The sequence below is a fragment of the Gambusia affinis genome, linkage group LG07, assembly GCF_019740435.1.
Source record: "Gambusia affinis linkage group LG07, SWU_Gaff_1.0, whole genome shotgun sequence".
NCBI lineage: Eukaryota > Metazoa > Chordata > Actinopteri > Cyprinodontiformes > Poeciliidae > Gambusia > Gambusia affinis.
The window spans coordinates 16,477,598-16,495,493 of NC_057874.1; the positions used below are offsets into that span (position 1 = coordinate 16,477,598).

At 40.6% G+C, this 17,896-nt stretch overlaps 2 protein-coding genes across 3 annotated transcripts; both read right to left on the reverse strand.

Annotated features, from left to right (window-relative positions):
• Positions 1 to 539: 539 nt before the first annotated feature.
• LOC122834149 (major intrinsically disordered Notch2-binding receptor 1-like) lies at positions 540 to 6,010 on the reverse strand. The gene is made up of 4 exons (XM_044122306.1): positions 5,897 to 6,010; positions 3,282 to 5,289; positions 2,130 to 2,348; positions 540 to 2,002 (listed from the first exon to the last, which is right to left on the reverse strand). The coding sequence occupies exons 2-4, from the start codon at positions 5,277 to 5,279 to the stop codon at positions 1,808 to 1,810; spliced, it is 2,412 nt and encodes an 803-aa protein (XP_043978241.1). The 5' UTR covers positions 5,280 to 5,289; positions 5,897 to 6,010; the 3' UTR covers positions 540 to 1,807.
• Positions 6,011 to 6,895: 885 nt separating this feature from the next.
• LOC122834147 (ellis-van Creveld syndrome protein homolog) lies at positions 6,896 to 17,005 on the reverse strand. Of its 2 annotated transcripts, none has more exons than XM_044122304.1 (20): positions 16,588 to 17,005; positions 16,391 to 16,504; positions 15,264 to 15,350; positions 14,563 to 14,786; positions 14,401 to 14,485; positions 14,223 to 14,321; positions 14,006 to 14,134; positions 13,749 to 13,910; positions 12,929 to 13,145; positions 12,192 to 12,340; positions 11,978 to 12,076; positions 10,589 to 10,801; positions 10,349 to 10,458; positions 10,008 to 10,209; positions 9,576 to 9,800; positions 9,334 to 9,469; positions 9,052 to 9,154; positions 8,666 to 8,792; positions 8,473 to 8,569; positions 6,896 to 7,076 (listed from the first exon to the last, which is right to left on the reverse strand). In XM_044122304.1, the coding sequence occupies exons 1-20, from the start codon at positions 16,765 to 16,767 to the stop codon at positions 6,922 to 6,924; spliced, it is 2,913 nt and encodes a 970-aa protein (XP_043978239.1). In that variant the 5' UTR covers positions 16,768 to 17,005; the 3' UTR covers positions 6,896 to 6,921. The 2 variants fall into 2 exon arrangements, with proteins under 2 accessions (XP_043978239.1, XP_043978240.1); XM_044122305.1 differs by having other exon boundaries at positions 6,896 to 7,073; positions 16,588 to 16,990.
• Positions 17,006 to 17,896: the final 891 nt, after the last annotated feature.

Here is a 17,896-nt window from a genome sequence, read left to right on the forward strand (position 1 = left end):
ATTCATTCACTTGCACCTTATTTAGGTGTACCTTCATAGTACCTGTATGGGTGTTTTTTTTCTTCATTCAGAACAATGATAATTCTTTTTAGGGGGGTGTTCCATCTGAGATTCTGATACATATGAAATAATTTTGTGCAAATATATCCATGCACAAATCTCCTAACATCATGCTGTTTTTGTTTGAGATCTGATGGCTATGAAGGCTTTTGATGTATAATGAACTCATTATTATGTTCAAGAAACCAATTTATGACCATTTGAGCTTGGTGCATTATCATTCTGAGAACAGTCATCAGAAGAATGCTATACTTTGGTCATAGAGGAGTGGACATAATAAGGTAGGCTATGGTTTTTAAACAATGTGTAATTTGTGCTAAGTGGCCCTGAGTGTGTCTGGAAAATATCCCCCATGCCATTATACCGCCCCAACCACCAGCCTGAATCCTTAATTAGATCCATGCTTTCATGTTTACTCCAGACTTAGACCCTATTATCTGAATGCCGCGGCTGAAATAAAGACTTATCAAACCAAACCACATTTTTAAAGTTTTTATTGCCCAGTTTTAGTGAGTCTGTCACACTAGCCTAGGTTTTCTGTTCTTAACTGATGAGAGTGACACCTGCGGTTTTCTCTTCAGTAGATCGTCTACTCCAAGGTTTCACATTCTTTGATTGACCCAGGTGGGCTTTGAAAGCCTAAGTTCTTTGAGTTACTTCCATAGCTCAATCTCAGACATCTTGTCAAATATACCTGCTTTCCTAAGTTAACCTTGTGACTGTTAGCAATTAATAGAACGTGGCCCGACAAGTGAATGAAAACCAGAAGATCTGCAGGTATGTAAAGTAGATCTGGCCAAGTGAGCCCTGTCAAAAGATAATGTACACATTGGTGCACTTCAGGCTTCCCATCAATTGAGTTGCAAGTGGAATCTCCCACTCGGAGAGTGTTTACTGGAAGAGGCATCCGCTCTCCTTCACTGCTCCACATCCAAAGCATCATCGACAACAGCCATCTTTGACTGTTGAAACCTGATCCGCGGTAAACACCCTGAACCCTAGATAAGCGGATTAAACAGATTACATTTCTTGTTTGAAAGAAATGGGAGAGAACTCTATAAAAATAATATTTTTATTGATTCCAGCTTGTTTTAGCAGTGTGTAATGTAGCTTAAAGGAAGTTCAAGTACATTCCAACTAAAAGAAAACAGTAACCCTTGTATACGCTATCCAATACTACAAATCACCCAAACTCTCACCTATTGGTAAAACTCTTATCTGACATAAGTGTGAAATTAGCCCTGGATTGTTCTCAAAAGAACAGCAGGCAGTGCTCAGTGCTGAAATACAACGCAAATGTACCAAAAGAGTGGATAGGAAACAATAAAATAAAAAAATTGTCAATTGGCTCAGTGTTGTTAGCTTCAATATGCTCAACCAGAACTGTTCTCATATATAAGTTCTGTTTGCAATCATCTGCTATGTTGATATCATACATCTTCAAATAAATCCCAGCAATGGGTAAAAAATGGTTACCCATTGGTGATGAACAAATGGCTGAACATATTGAAATAATTTTCAGGCAGTTTTTTTCTGATGTAATAAGCCATGATGTATCATGCTAAGAAATAGAAGAACTATTACAAATCACCAGTCTAGTTTTAGAGTCCAGGAGTCAGGGTCTCTCGTTTAATAATCTTCACTAGGATGCCGTGCAAGTTTCCGAGTACATGACGTGGCTGCTGAAAGTTAAGAAGGAATAATAGAAAATAGAATAGGCAAGAGCTTATGTTCTCTGTGAGGGTGTTCATGTACCCATGGTGCAAATGAGAATGACAATGATGAGGATAATAGCCACAACAGTGGCAATGAGGGCAACCAGCTTGCATATCTTGAGTCGGCGGAGGTTAGCTTCTTTACGCCTCAGCAGACCATCGTAGCCTGGAGTGTAGATGTCATCCATCCAGAACTCCATGTTGTTAGGGTTCAGAGACTCCTGACCCTGAAAAATAAAATGCTATTTGTTTTTTCTTTATTGACAGACTAAGTTACTGATGTGATATAGGTACTATATAACAAAGAGAATATCACTAAATGCTTGTAGCACTTATAGAGTCAATATTTCCTACCTGTAGGTCCAAAGGGGAGATCCGTGCCTCTCTATCATCTACTGTCCATATGGCTCTCCCTCTTCCCTCAGCCAGCCTGGGGTCAATAACCTTCCCAGACCCAAGCCCCCTTGTTAGGCTGTTATCTTTCTGACGGAACAGGGACGAATTAAACACTTGTTCCACCATGCTGGTAGGTTTTTGGGAAAGCAGGTTAGTGGTGCTGTCTGACTGGTCTCCCTGGAATAAAAACAGACCAAACATAGATTTTACATAAATCATATGTAAAAACAACTAGTTTTTTCAATTTAATCTTTCCAACATCCACGTACCTCTATAAGGTACAGAAAGAATGGACACGGATGGATACAATATAGAAATTAGCAGATAATGCATAAACAATTCTATTACTATTGAGAAACTTAAAAAGATACATAGCATCATGATGGATTGTAGAAACTCATTAAAAATATATACTGTATTTTGCAGGCCATAAGTCACTCCAGCGTACAAAACACCAGTCAAAAAATGCATCATGAAGGAGAACAAAGCATAAATAAGTTGAACTGGACTATAAGTCGCATTTATTTAGAAATTGTCATATGTGATGGGGACCTTGTCCATGTTGATGGTATCACCCAGTGACTCATCTGCTTTACAACAATCTTGCGGAAACTGTCAGCCTTGGTTTAGAATTTTGCTGGCAATTTCTGATGCACTAATGTGTGTGTTATAAATGAGGGTAGTCCAAGTAGAGACTCATGCAATGAGTTTATCGGCGTAATTTAGAGAGGCGATTGCGTTGACGAAGCAGCAACACCAAGAAGGCCTGCTTGCAAAGTAATTTTTATTAATCTCCTTGGCAACTACCAGGATGTGGAGATGAAACTCCTGCCTCCCTTAGCAGCACATTCTTTAAACACCCAAATGTGGACACATTTCTCGAGCTTTGGCCATCTTGCCAGCCTGCGATTAACTTGCTGCACAACAGCAGATGGAAATATTAAATCCTGAGCTTATGCGTATGAATTTATGTTATGTCAAAACATGTGTCATGGAGATAAAAATAAAACCTATATAAGTTGCAATTCAGATAAATTACAAAAAAAGGTGTTGCTTACAGTCTGTAAAATATGTTACATAAGTTGACTGAGATAAACAGAAGTTCTTTACCTGTCCAATCTTTCTTTGCGATGCTTTACCATTTTTATTTTTTGAAAATGACACTGACCAGTCTCTTGCAGAGTTAGGGATGTTCAGTTGTTTGCTATCAGAGGGACTTTTTTCATCAAGCTGGGTTTTGGAGGCATGTAGAGATGATGCGTCCTTCTTCCCTTCTTTCTGCCCTTTGGAATCAGTTTGACCTTTGCTGCTTTCCGTTTGATCCCCAGTGATGTTCCATCGGCTCCAGTCCAGGCTACCTGTGCTGGTCCCTGGAAACAGATGTCCGGTTGCAGACAGTGGCTGAGGCTCTGATGAGTCAGAGGGAGTTATAGGGTGGCTCATAAAAGAGGAAACACCACTGAGAGGCTCAAGCCATCTACCACCTGTGCTTTGACCACCACCAAGGACAGGCTGCTGGATCTTTTCATCCAATCGCTGTAAAGCAGAGAGTACCTGAGAAATCTCAGCCTTCACATCATTCAGTGACTCCAGTTGTCTTTCTATTTGACTCATACGAAGCAACAGCTTGCAGACGCTGGCCTTTAGCCCATCATCACTGCTCTCCAGGGAATGGAAAAGTCTTTGGAGTTGACCCAAGCGACCACGTCGGGCCTCAGGGGTGTCCTGGTTAGCAGTACCATCATTGGGGTGCAGCACTCCTGTGGATCCACACATGCTTATGTCATCTAAGAAGCGAAAGATTGCACTGATGTCATCTTCTCCAAACTCAGGGTCATCTAATGAAGTCATAAAAGAGAGGCGATCAGCGTGAACCAGGCTCCGGAGTCTCCGGGGATCCGGTGGGTCAGTTTGTGTTCCCTGAGCCTTCAATTTATCACATCCACTTGGCAATCCACTGTCTACACTCTCACCTCCCGAAGACCCACTTATTACAGGGGTAGATCGCCTTGGAAGTTGTACTGTCTGTGATTCCATCCCCAAATCGATGCTGCTAATGCCTATCCGGTCCTCCAAACTGTGACTCTTATTACTCCAGATGGCTCTCTGTGTCTTGGGTGGTCGAAGGTGTCGGGGAGATGGCTCTGGCATTGAGCCTGGTCCAAAATAGGTTGAATCCTGCAGATCATCAAAGCTCTCATGTTTAGTTTTAGCACGCTGTTCAGGTGACATATGAACTGCTGTAGGCGATGGATAAGGATTTGGGATCATTTCAAAGCTGTGATTGTCAAAGCCTACATGCCCTGATTTAGGACTAGGAGACTCACTGCTGACTGTCACCTGTGGTATTAGAGGAGGCTGGTTGTGAAAGTCTTTCCTAAAGGTGCTTCTCTTCTGGTCAACTGATGATCCCGGTTCTTCTTCAAACACCTCCATTGCTGCAGATTCTCCACTTGACTCACTGTCCGTTTCCAGAGGCAGGTAGATATTCTTCATTACCTCATTAAGATTTGGACTGCTGGAGTACGAGTATGTAGTGTGAGGCAAGTCAAAAGATACAGCTCTCGTCCGGGTGGGAGGGGAGGACACAAATGAAATGGGATCCGGGGGAAGACTTCCGCGCTTGCGAGCAGAGTAATTTGATTTTGGAAAAAGCAAGTGCTGGTCGATGGGCCTCCCACTGGAGTCAATGTGAGTGCTTGCTCGTTCTCGACCAGGAATGTTCAAGGGTTGTAAACCAGGCAGATTGGGACCAGGCGACTGGTCGACAGGGATTACTGTCTGGGCTCTGATTGGATGGTTGCTTTCAGAGACCCCACCTGTCATCTGAATGAGATTGAAGATAGTCACAATGTCTGCAGCGACCCCTATGGGTGAAAGTCCCTGGCCTCTGGCGGAAACCCGATCTCGGAACAGAGTGGCAGGGAAACAAGGGTCCCTGCTGGCTGCAGCAAACAGCAAAGCTCTGAGCTCGACGAGGTGCTCGAGGTCAAAGCGGGTGCTGACCATGCGACAAAGGTCCTGGAATGTCAGCCACTGCCGCATGTTGGCCAGCTCCTCCAGGATGCCCAGGAGGACCACAGGATATTTCTGCTGCAAGTCAGCCATTGCAGCTCACCTGTTAGGGAGAGCAAATAGTAAGCAAAAAAATTAATAGGTTGCCTTTTAAACGGTGCTCAGTGTAATGACAGCCACCAACAATCAAAATGATACAAACGTCTCTATTGATTAATTAGCAATATTACAATAGCAGGTTTAACTAAAACATAATAATCAATAGAATATTTAATTTCCCTACTCTGCAAGTTTCTTCCAGCTATAATGCATCAACTGAATTGCTACTGCAACCTTCTAAGCATAACTGCAGGAAAAATGCCTTTCTCAGAAGGAGTGAAGGAGCGACCTTATTTTGTGGTCCTAAAATAACTGGTCATCTGATTTAATGACGCCGTCACACTGCGCACATCTTTACCTCTCTGGACATCTTCATTCCACTTATTTCTATTAACAGCTTCAGGCCATAAGTGCCACTTTACAAGTGTACAATATAATGATAATTATTTTATACTGTATTTAAAGACAGCATAAGTTTAATTAGGACAAGCCATTAATTTAATGAAGGCACATCAACACATTTTGTGTTCTAGGATATCACTGAAAATCCAATAGAAGTTGTAAACATACAGCAACTCTAGCTCCATTTACTTGTGTCTATTTTTACTCACCTGAATCTACTGGCATAAATTTAAAGCCACTCTTGGATCCATCAACAAAATCCACATTAGTATGTTTGCATATTCCAAGAAGCTCTGACTGGGTCGGCTCATCATCCCCTCACGGTCCCTTCTCAGGCTTTCTCCAATTGTGAAAGCGAGAAGCCCAGAGCCCAGGCAGGAGAGGAGAAAATTAGAAATCAGGTCATCTTCCCACAAGTCCCTGCAGGCCCCAGAGGGACCTCAGAAAACATCCAAACGGTTTCCCCTCATCACAGATCAGCAGCCACGACACTTGCAAAGTCGATCGTACCAACACGTCTAACTGAACACGCACAGATAATCTTGGCAGGTCAGCACGGACGTGTGAGTGGATCTGGTCTATATTTTCTCAGGGTACCATAACGAAAGCTGGTTATGGTGCAAGCATAGCAATACAATTAAAGGGGCAGATGAAAAATTGATGGTTGTTAATTGACACACATAAAACATCTGCGCTGACAGGAAACACAAAGGTCTGGGCTAAAATTTCCCACTAGATTCCTGCACACAGAGATGTTTGCCAGACTCCCAGACTTTTCACTATTACTCTGCATTATCGTCCATAAGGGCTTGTACTTAAAACCCCATTAGAGCAAGAAAAAGGGCGAGGCTTTCATTGTTGAGTAGCAGCACTCTGCTACAATCAGGAAGGACATCTCTAATTCATCTAACAACTCGCTGAGAGGGAGGGCAGGGCATCCATCATCTCCATGCACTCAAGAATCAATGCAGTGAATGAGCCACGGTAGGAGTGTCACTATGGCCAGTAATGCATTAGTGTCAAGTCCGCTGTATTGCAGTTTTAATTGCAAGATGAGAAGAAGAAACAGAGCTTGACAAGATACGTCCACTTCATTATTTTTGACTTTTATTGTTTCCTGGTAGATAAAAAATACATCCAAACAAAGGATAAACTTACATTAACCTAATTCACATAAACCAGTTCAGTCCAGTTAGCATAAAAATATTAATACTATAAAAGTACTCCAATTGTCTTATAGAGAGAGATGAGATGTTTTCTCTTCTTTCTTCTTTGGCTTTGATTTCACCACCGGCGTTGCAAACAGTGGAGTCAAAGAAGGATTCAAGGCTGGATCTAATGCTGGGTTCAGGGCCAGAAGGTCAAGTATCTTGGCACTCTGTTCGCCTGCTAAAAAACAACATGTGATGAAGGACAGGAGATACTAGTAGGTTCACCAGTTTGACATTTAGTTCGGCTATGTTGACATTTGCTGCCATACTACTCCCATGTTTTTGAGTCCTATTCATAGGATTACAGATAAAAGTATTGGGATGACTAGATGTTTCTCCAGTTGTATGAAGCACTGCCATCTGTTGATGCAAACTGGAAACTAAACAAGCTTCATCCATCATCGCTTTAACGCAGTTGTAAAACTACAGATGATAAGCTGCGAACAGCACGCTTGTTAAGCAGCAGAATGCAGGCTGGCTAGCATACACACTTTCAGCACAGGTTGCAAGTCATTTAAGGATCTGAAGAACAGAAGGTTTGGTGATAACCCCACAACAATAATTCAGAAATACCAGAATAGTTCTAAAGTGGATTGCTTTAAAAAATAAAAAAATCAGCCTGAAAAAGAATGATAAAAGGAAAAGATAGGCCAAAGAATATTTGAAAAGCTTTCAAAAACTTTATGTTTATGCTGATGTTTAACGTGGGATAAATTCTGACATCTTTAAAGGTATACTGCAAGATTTGAATAGTCCAAGAGTCCAATGATCCTACATTAAAGGATTCTCTCTGCAAAGTTTCAGGCAAGAGCTCCATATTATGCTGAATTTCAATTGTCTCCGCAATATCCATGTGTGTGTTATTACTATTGCAAGACTGCTCAGATGACATACTTGTCAGGATGTTATAGTTGAAGTACCAGGCATGCAAACCCAGCAAATCAGCAACATATTTGACCAGCTGGATGAAGTCTAACTGCTCAAACTGAGCAGTTAGCTAATTAGCATTAGCTTATGCTACAGCTAATGGAAGGGGGTAGAGAAATTGTGTGATGGTAAAGGAAGAAAATTCTCCAAAAACTATGGATAACTGATTTTATCATTGCATCTTACTGTATATCAGCAGTATCACAATGAAATGCTTTCTTGATATTGTGTGTGCCCTAGTTTAGACAATGGAAATAAAAATGTCAGACAAAGTTTAAGCACATGTGACTTGTAGCACAAATAGCAATGAAAGGATTTTTTACATTGTCCCCGACCAAGTAATCATTCGATTTAAGTCCTATTTAGATACACTCTGCTGCTAAGGACAAAAACGTAATATGGACACAAAAGGCAAAAAAGCATATTTATGTATTGTACTTAGTTTCAATACTAAAAAACATGGTTTTACATTGTTCATTTCTGAACCTTTACATAGGACATGAATATAGCAACCAAAAATCTTTAGACCAATATCAGGAAATAATCAGGATTGCATAAATGTGTTTCTGTGTGTGGCAGAAAGAACATAAATTCTCTCAGTGTCAGAATGACCTTAAACCTTCTTACCACTGGGTAAGATTGCTTACCAGAGTTATCCTCCTCGCTGCTGGACTTCTGGTCTGCACTGTGGACAGAAACGCGGGCTATAGCTGCCAGCTCAGTAATGAAGCTTTCTTCTGCCTCCTAATGGATGCAGACACACAGCGCTCTCGGTCAGCATGCAAGATAAACAAATTCACTCACCTGCCAGCGAATGGAAAATTACAGTGGCACACCAACCATTAACTGGGCTTTAATCCGGTCCATGCTTTGGTCCAGCTCTACTTTTTTCTTCCTCAGCTCCTCGTAAATCCTCTCCTGATCCAGATGACTTTGCTGAAGGAGCGATTTTTTATTCAGTTCCACCCTACCATGCATGAAAACAAGCACAAAGAGTTAATTATTCTTATTTACTTAACATAGTCCATCTAAAATTGTAACTACTGTTAGCGTTTTTCTACACTGCCTCTCAAAATAGTTTCTTTTCTATTTTATCCAATTACAACGGCAAACTTTAATATACTTTAGTGTGATTCTATGCTACAATTTCGCTCTATCGCATAACACTCTCTTAAACTTCACCATGATGGTCTTGATTAACAGAATAATTCCTCTGATGAACATACCTTTGTTGAAACTCTGCAGAAGCGGGTCTCTTGCCCCAGTTCACAAGTTCTCTCAGCAAAGCTCTGCTCAGCTGGCTCCTGCCATCTTTCCTCTTATTCATCTCTGAAAAAGTTTGCAAAACAAAATGAAATAGTCAAGCGTCCTTTTTACTTTTCGGTTTAGCAATAGTGTTTTATACATATGGCAGCCTGCGCAAAAAGGCAGAAAATCAGTCAATATACAACAGACATCGGAACATTTAGATCAAGAAGCTAAACCTTGTGCTGGTAAGATAATCCTACCGTGGTTTATGTTTGACTGATCCAGCTGCAGATTACTAGAAATGTCTCGTAGGTCAGAGTAATAGATGTGAACCAACGCCCTGAGAGAATCTTTGGTCAAGTAGACACTCTCTGCTGCAGCCTCAGTCAGGTGGTGCTAAGGTTAAGAGGAAAAAAATGAAGTAATAACCTGTTATGTTCAATATTTTGGTTTAAACCAATTACTCCTACTCTCAAATTAAGATAGTCAAACAAGCCCCTACTTTCATTGTCACGTCATGTTTAGAGGAACTATGTGACTGTGTGGGCACAGCCTCCATCTTGTGATGGATGGCGTGGCTGAGTGCGTTGCCTAACGCCAGCTGTGCATGGCTCTGAAGAAGCTCCGTGGCAGCTTCCAGCTCAGACAGGAACTCCTGTTGGAGGTTGTTCTCCAGTAGCTTGCTTTCTGGACCCAGGTGCCTCTCTGCGAGGCTGGCCCAGCTGTTCTGTATGGAGACAATCGGGGGAATTAAGACGGCGTGTCATCCCAGAGGAAACTTGTGCAAAAGTAGGTGGTTCAATTGTTTCAGATAGAGATGCACCAGAAATTGACAACCGACCGCGGGCTAGAAACTAAAAATCCTATTTCTTTCTTTCTGATCAGTGAACACATCATTTGTAAGTGCAACCAGATCGTGCATCACTTTTCCTACCTTGAGAGCTGAATCAACACAGGATTGGGTTTTACTGGGCTCTTCCACTAGCAGAGCTCTGAAGTCAGTCTGAGAAAGCACCTTTAGTTTGGAGAGCCTCATCTCTTTCAGCATCTGCAGACTGAAGTGCCGGACAGTAAAGGACCGCTCCATCAGCAGAGAGAGGTGCTTGTGTTTCTTCTCTATCAGTGTCCCTATGTCACTGAGAGAAAAACCATGCAGCATTAATAAGGGAACAAATCTACATCGAAAAAAATCTACCGTTAATTTAAATGTGCATTTATGTAAATCTTCAGTGTGGTTGCAATGCTGACACCCACACACACACACACAAGTTTCACCTGCTAAGATTGTAGCTCTGTCTGGCCACCATAGCTTGAATGATTTCCATCTGCTGTTCACCCAGATGTTTGAGACAAGACTGCCCCAGAGCCATCCCTTCAATCCACACCTACAAAAAGACAGATTGAGTTTCAAACTCTGTAAAGGAGCGAATTATGGTGAAAACTAGACAAATACATAATTTTCTTCATAGGAATCCGGCTGCTAAGGAGACATTTGATTCACAGCTTGGTGTCTACCTGCTGATCCCTCTCCAGTTGAGTCCTGATGTCGTCCAGTTGCTGCCTGGTGGTGCTCTCTATCTGCTGCAGCTGATCAGCAAGCTTCTGCTCCACTTCCAGCCATAGGCTGTCACAGTGCTCAGCAGTGAGGTTCAGTTGAGTGGGAACAGAGGCCAGAAAGATGTCCCTGGCTATCTCACTCAGCCTGTTTGACCAAAGGGCCCGAAGTTTCTGGAGGCACAGGATTTCTCATAAGCTTAGCAAATATACATGTACAAATACACACAGTAAGTAGGTAGACCGAGTGACACAGCTGCACATTTATAACGCGTTAAAAAAGAAATCTTCAACACTGACTTGCAATAATATGCATTGACCAACCATGAGAACCTTTTTTATATTGTTTCATAAAACTACTAATCACAAATCTGAGCTTTAGTTTATATAAAGAGCTTTTCCCCTTTGTTATATAATTATTAGCATGCAGGACCAGCTTTAGGTTAGTGTGAAGTGTGATCGAAATAGAATAGAAACGCAGCAATCACTTTTGTTATAGCTAATTTATAAATCTCTGACTTGCCGATACCGACTTTTTGCGTATTTTGAATAGTCTTAGAAAAACAAAATTATTAACGCCATCTAGAAAATAGCAGACTTTAAATCGTCTCTCATTAACTCAAACTTCTGCTCTAGAGTTATTGTTGGCTGGAATGAATGCAACTGCATATGTTACCGTAATACTGTTTTTATATATTCCATATATATAATAATTGTCCTTTCTTCAAACAGTGTTCAGGCTCAAAGGTAAAGCTTCTTTCATATCGCTGAGTTACATTGTGGCTACCTTATAAACTATGAACTATTAGTAGAAAGTTATCTAGGAAGAGGAAGTTAACCCTTTATGTCCTAAATTTAAAATCTCCGCCTGAATAGTTTTTTGCTTATTTTAATTGTACGTAGTTCTTTGAATGTCCTGTGAGTAAATATATTTGCCTATATGTCCAAAACAACAGGAGCTTTCAATATCTAGCAAGTCATTTTCGCAATTTACCGTGCCCCTCAGATTAATTTCACTCCCTGCTACGACGGGAGTAAATTTACTGTAATAACCCAATATTGGCTGGAGAGTGCAACGTCTCCCCTTTCAGAAACCGTTGGAATTTTTCAGATAGTGTGGCAGAATTGCGGTACTGCAAATTTGGCCGCACCGTCGCTGTTACGTTTAGGATTTATAGGATTAAAGTGAAAGGTGAAAAGTGAAAGTGAAGAGCCTTGGTAATTCTATAAGTGTTTACAAGGGTTTTTAACTTGAACAGATATCAGCCTCCGAAAACCAATAACACCTACAGCTCATGGGTCAGCTCTTCATCACCAGGAAACAATTAACTCACAATTGAACTGCTTTACCTTCCAAAGGCTGCAGAGGGCCTCTGCAATTTTATTATCCTGGTGCAACTCCAAATCAGAAATCTGCTTCCTGTGTCTCATCAGTAGCTCCTGGTAGATCTGAGGTCAGAGTTAGCTCAGAATCAGCTACAAGTTTCAATAAATACAGATTTAATTTTTTTTTAAAAAGGCCAGCAGATAATTATAACCCAGGAAACATGCACAGTATTCTAACAGAGGTTTGCTCCTGCAGGTCACAGCGAGTCAGTCCCATCTCCAGAGCTTTACTCCGCTCATTCATCTGACTCTTCAGAAGCTTCTTCTTCTTGGACTCCTTTTTGCGGCACTTTTCAGTCACCAGCTCCCTTGTCTTCTTTGTACATTCTGTAAAATAAAAAAAGCAAACCCATAAACAAAGCCATTTTCATGGTTATGCCTAAAACTATTTGCATAAATACAACATAAACAGGCTTCAATACAGATAGAACATAGGAGTTTAAATTGAGAATCAGCAACAGCTTCGCCATTCTACAGACTACCAAGATTATCCACATTAGCAATAAAATGACTAACAAAATCACTAAATGCGAGTAAAGAAATAAATACGCTGGTTGGCTATGTGCTTCAAATCCAGATTATGTTTAAACACTGTTATCACTTCATTGAATACCCATAGTGCCTGCAGGACAGTTTCACAAGAGGCTGCATAAGAATCTGGGAGACATTATTATGAATGACATTGTGTGCTCTCCTAAAATAACCTGGCCTTATTGGAGGAGCTAAAGAGGAATCCCAGAAAATGCTCTATTTTAAAAGAGTAGGCCCTTAAAGTTAGAAAAGTAGGCTGAATGTTGAGCACTGCAAGATGCAGCCAGAGAGGAGCTGAAAGACACACACCTTATTACACTGATGCGGTTATCCTTTTATATTTGGAGCTATTTCTCCATGATATGTTTAGGTTCTGCATCTTACCCTCAGTGCTCCGATGAAGTCCTTCGGTCAGAGCGGCCTGAATCTCAGAGAGAATCGTTTCCGCTGCGTTAAGCTTCAAGCTTTCACCGTTCGTCAGCTGCTCCAGTCTTGTGGCGATCAAATCCATTCTCCGAGTCACTTCCCACCTCAGCAAGGCAGGCTGGGACTGAACAAGCCCTGACAACTCCTCCCACCACAGCAACCTCTCCAATGTTCTCTAAAAAAACAAAAAATTGCAAGGATTTGTACAAATGTTTTACAAATGAAAAAGAAATTCCAGTGCAACCAACTGTCTTCAGAAGTTAGATAATGTCAGAGAGCGACGATCTATCCACTGCTAGCCTGTCAAAATATGGCAATTCACCAAAGCTGGTTGGCTGGACAAGGAGATCAGCCAAGACAGCAATGCTAACTCTGGAGGAGCTGCAGAGACATGGCTCAGGTTGAAGAACAGATAAAATGATAGAGATATATATCCCCAAAAAAATCTTCAGAAGTAATAGCAACAGATGGCTCTATGAAAGATGAACTAAGTTGGTTGAATACAAATGCATGCCACACTTTTCAGATTTGGATCAGCATGAAGCTCTGAGAACTACTAATTAATTTTTTCTTCCTCTTCGCAGCTATGCATCAACTAGTCTTGGTCTCTCTCTGAAACATTCAATAATTTTTTTTTCTTGGCATTCAAGAAGTGTGAAATTCACTCAAAATCTTAAGAAATTAGACTAAATAATTCCTAAAAAGGACTAGTAATCTGATCCAAAAAAGTATGAGACAAGAAAATGATGACACACCGACCAAAAATATACTGCGTTACCTTCAGATCAGCTTCCTGTAACATCGTCAGATGCTCCTCTACTGACAAGAGAGTCTGAACAATGGACAGGATGTCATCATGTGCTTCCTCAGAAGAGAAACCACTACTCCTCCTCAGCAGAAGTTGACACAAACCCTCCAGTTGGGAGCTGAAACTTTTAGACTATGAAGACACAATAATACGAGTCACACTCCTTCTTTAAGCAATCTAACAGATTTGCGACACTTTTTTGGGGGGGGAATCAGGGCTCCAGTTACCGTTTGAAGGTTGCGTTCAAGGAGATCTTTCTGAGCTCTCTCAATCTCCTCCAGGGAACAGAGACCATCCTGGATTGTCTCTTTGGTGGTTTGGCCCATCGTCAGAGGTTTTCTCAACTCATTCAGTTTCTTAAAATCAGAAATTAATTTCAATGAAACGAAATGAAGGCATGTGCATTCTTACAAAGAGCCACAGATTTTAAACATCTGTTTACACCTTTTCTTGCATCATAAGTGTCTCCTTGGCGAAGTCTGCGTCGTTTTTGTCTTTTGGAAACCGAGAGCTGAATATAACTTTAAGCATCTGCAGAAAAATCTGAAGTGCACAGTAATTAGCATCATTTGTGCACGTTTGTGATGTATATTGACAAATAAATCTACCATTACAAGCTCACCAGATACTTTTCATCCTGAAGCTGAAAGCTGCGCTGTTGCACTTCCTGCAAAGCCAAACAGTAGAGGCTGATCCTGCCTTCAAAGCTGTAAAGACAACACAGTTACCAGGATGCTGGGTTGTCTTGATAACACGTAACCTCCAGAAGGTGTGTGGCTCCCACCCAGAGTGTGTCAATGTGTGGGGGTAGTGGAAGACTCTGGTGAAACTCTGGTTCTGCAGGCTCTTAGGGAGCTCCATGTTGGAGATGAACTGACTGCTGTCATTGTTGTCCTGATCCTGACTGAGAGACTCTTCATCGGAGGATGAGGACGACTCCTCATTAGGCATCGTCGGCAACTTTGATTGCTCATGAAGGGATGGGTTTGACGCGCCGTCTGCTAAAGGCTGACGAGTACATGGAGAAAAGGGATATAAAAAAGATAATTTTGTAACAGTATTGTCATTAAAATGCACCCCTTGGAAAACCATTCATAACGCCACCATGGGACTTTGTGTGACAGACCAAAACAAAGTAAAGGATAATTGTTAAGTTAAAGGAAAGGTTAGCATGGATTTGGTAATTTTCTTTCACAAATAAACATCCTGAAAGATGTGGCATCTGTTTCTATTCAAAACCCCTTAAATAATACTTTGCAGGTACGATTATAAATTATCATCATAAAGAAGAACTACAAAATAACATGACGTTAAATAATTTTGCAACTTAAATAGCTTTCAGTAAACAGTATTAATGTTTTCTACAAACAAAAATATGCTATTGGTTAAAACACATGTTGCTTAGGACGGGCCAAAAGAGTATTCTGGTAAAAAATAAATATTGGGGTTGTCAGTTATGCATGAGAAGACAGAAGCAGGACTTACCCTGTATTTCTGGTTAATTGGGTAAACCACCTTGGCTCTAGAAGCAAATGCAGCCACATCACTATTCATAGGAGGACGCTTCTTTTCCTGCACATCGTACATGAACAATGGGAAAGTAACACTTCTAAAGATGTAGATACAGATCCAAGATATGAACTAAAGATAAGCAATATGATATTAGATCATCATGGATTAGAACATATCAACAACCTGGTGTTATTGAAGTAATTTCTTCAAAGGTTCAAAAACTTTTCAGCTTCTGACCCCCAAATGAACAATGGAAGATTATAAAGATTTATATAAATGCATAAATGCATTATTAGTAATAATAGAGGAGACAATACAAGCAGCAACAAATATTAACACACTTTTGCTTTTCTTTCTAAATACTGTATTTTTCTCTTTTATGACTTCCAGTAAAATGTATTTTCGATTCTTTTATTTTCAACCCTTTCTGTTCTGAAATGCTTAAAATAATTACGACAGGATTATTGATGTCCTTTATATGTATATCAATTAATATCACCCAGCCTTAGGTTAAACTACTTTTAAATTTACAGTAAGTATGATATTAGATCAAACTGATTTTTTAATCAAGAATGCTAAGAAAACATTTGCAGGCTTGAATGGATGGGTGAATGGATGGAGGTGGTTAAATTACTATAAGTTAACCCCTGCTGATCATATTAACTTAAATGCTTGTGAACTCTCGCCAAAAGAACTTGTTTGGGCTACACACAAGGTTGGAAGTTGCTTTGCTGCAGCTGCAAGGGAACCCGGTTGTCTCTCCCATGTTTTGGATTCATACCTTGGTATACCTTGGTATTGCCCTACAAGCTCTCTGTATTGTGCACGATATATGAATAAACCTGATTGAGTCATTTCACCTGACTGCTTGGAAAATAGTTTTATTTCCACAACGTAGGTTAATGGACAATTCAGTAGAGGACAAAGTGTGAATATTTATCCTCATAAATATTCACCTTTGAGTATTTATAATATGAATATTTTCCACTCTGATATGCGTGTCCAGATCTGGAAAACGCAACATTTGAATTCCTAATTTTTACAGAATAGAAACCTTTGTAACGTAAGTCACTTTGAGTGAGAGGAAGCCAGATAAGCACCTTGTCATTGGCGGAGCCACTCGCGGCCTCCTTCTCTCTGTTGCTGACACAGTCACTTTGATTATTGTCAATATGTCCAACATCAGGTTCCAGCAGCCTCCTTGCGTTGTAAACCTGCAGGAAGACGGGTAAAAGCTTTAACCATAAAGGTTAAAGCAAATCATTATGGGGAATAATGCTCTTCGATTTGTTCTCACTTGTCTGGTCAACAACAGAGGCTTCATGCAGAAGACATAGAGGAGAGCTGCAGCCAGGATACCAGACAGTCCTCCACACACTGCAGCCGCTGTCAGCAGTCCTGGATACACATGCAGCGACTCGGCGACACTAACCAGAACATCGGTGCTGCATTCCAGAGACACTTCCGCCGTTGGCATTTCAGACAGATTTAATCTACATAGACAAATCACGGACCTTGTTTGGGTTCATACTGAAACGCCTCAAAATATCCGCAACTTCAGAAATCCTCGGACTCAAATCTTTCGTAGAGACGTTCATGTTGTTTAAATTCTTTAAGTCACTTCAAAACTTTTTGTTTCTACTTTACAAACAAAGCTTAAACTGTAGTCGATGGACAGACCAGACTCACAAAGAGGGACGGTCCTGCGTCAATGCACAAAACCCAGCAAATTAGGTCTGAAATCTTAAGTGTGTTTTTTTCAAAATAAAGGCACAAACAAATAGTGTAGATATGGCTTTCTGCTGCGATGGACCTGTCCAGGGTCACTAGGGATAAGAGTGTAAGATGATGGATGGATGGATGGATGGATGGATGGATGGATGGATGGATGGATGGATGGATGGATGGATGGATGGATGGATGGATGGATGGATGGATGGATAGATGGATAGATGGATGGATAGATGGATGGATGGATGGATGGATAGATGGATGGATAAGGCTTTCTGCTCAGGGCAGCATAGCCTGGTGGGGCACATAATGCAAAAAAAAAAAAAGTCAATCATATATTATATATTAATATCTTCCAACACTAGTTTTAAATTTTTCACAGGCTAAAATAAGTCATTAATGATTTAGTATTTTATGAATTCTGGCACTTTGTGATAGGTTTCCTATCTTCTATTTGTGTTTTCTATTCATTGAGAGAAATTATCCACCTTTTGTATGTACAGTACAAGCCCTATAGGCATCAGCTGTACACTTCAAAATTAGAGGACTCTGAAATTGGAATCTGATTAGGGCTTTTAATCCCAGAATAATTAAAAGGCTATTTGCGTCTTTTTAATTAGTCTGAGCTGCACTGGAGCATCTCAGATAATCATAAATACTAAGAGTCAACTTAAAGTTTTGACACAAAGTCTTTGAACCCCATTTAAGATTTAAAAACGTTTTATGTTACATGTAAAAAGACACAAATAAGCATGTTCAAATAATTTTTGTTTTTTTGGACATTAGAAAAGGAAGTCCCTAGGAGTCATCTATGTAAGAGCCAGATACTTGAACGCTCAACTTCAATGTATGTTTTATTTTGAAAGATGTAACAG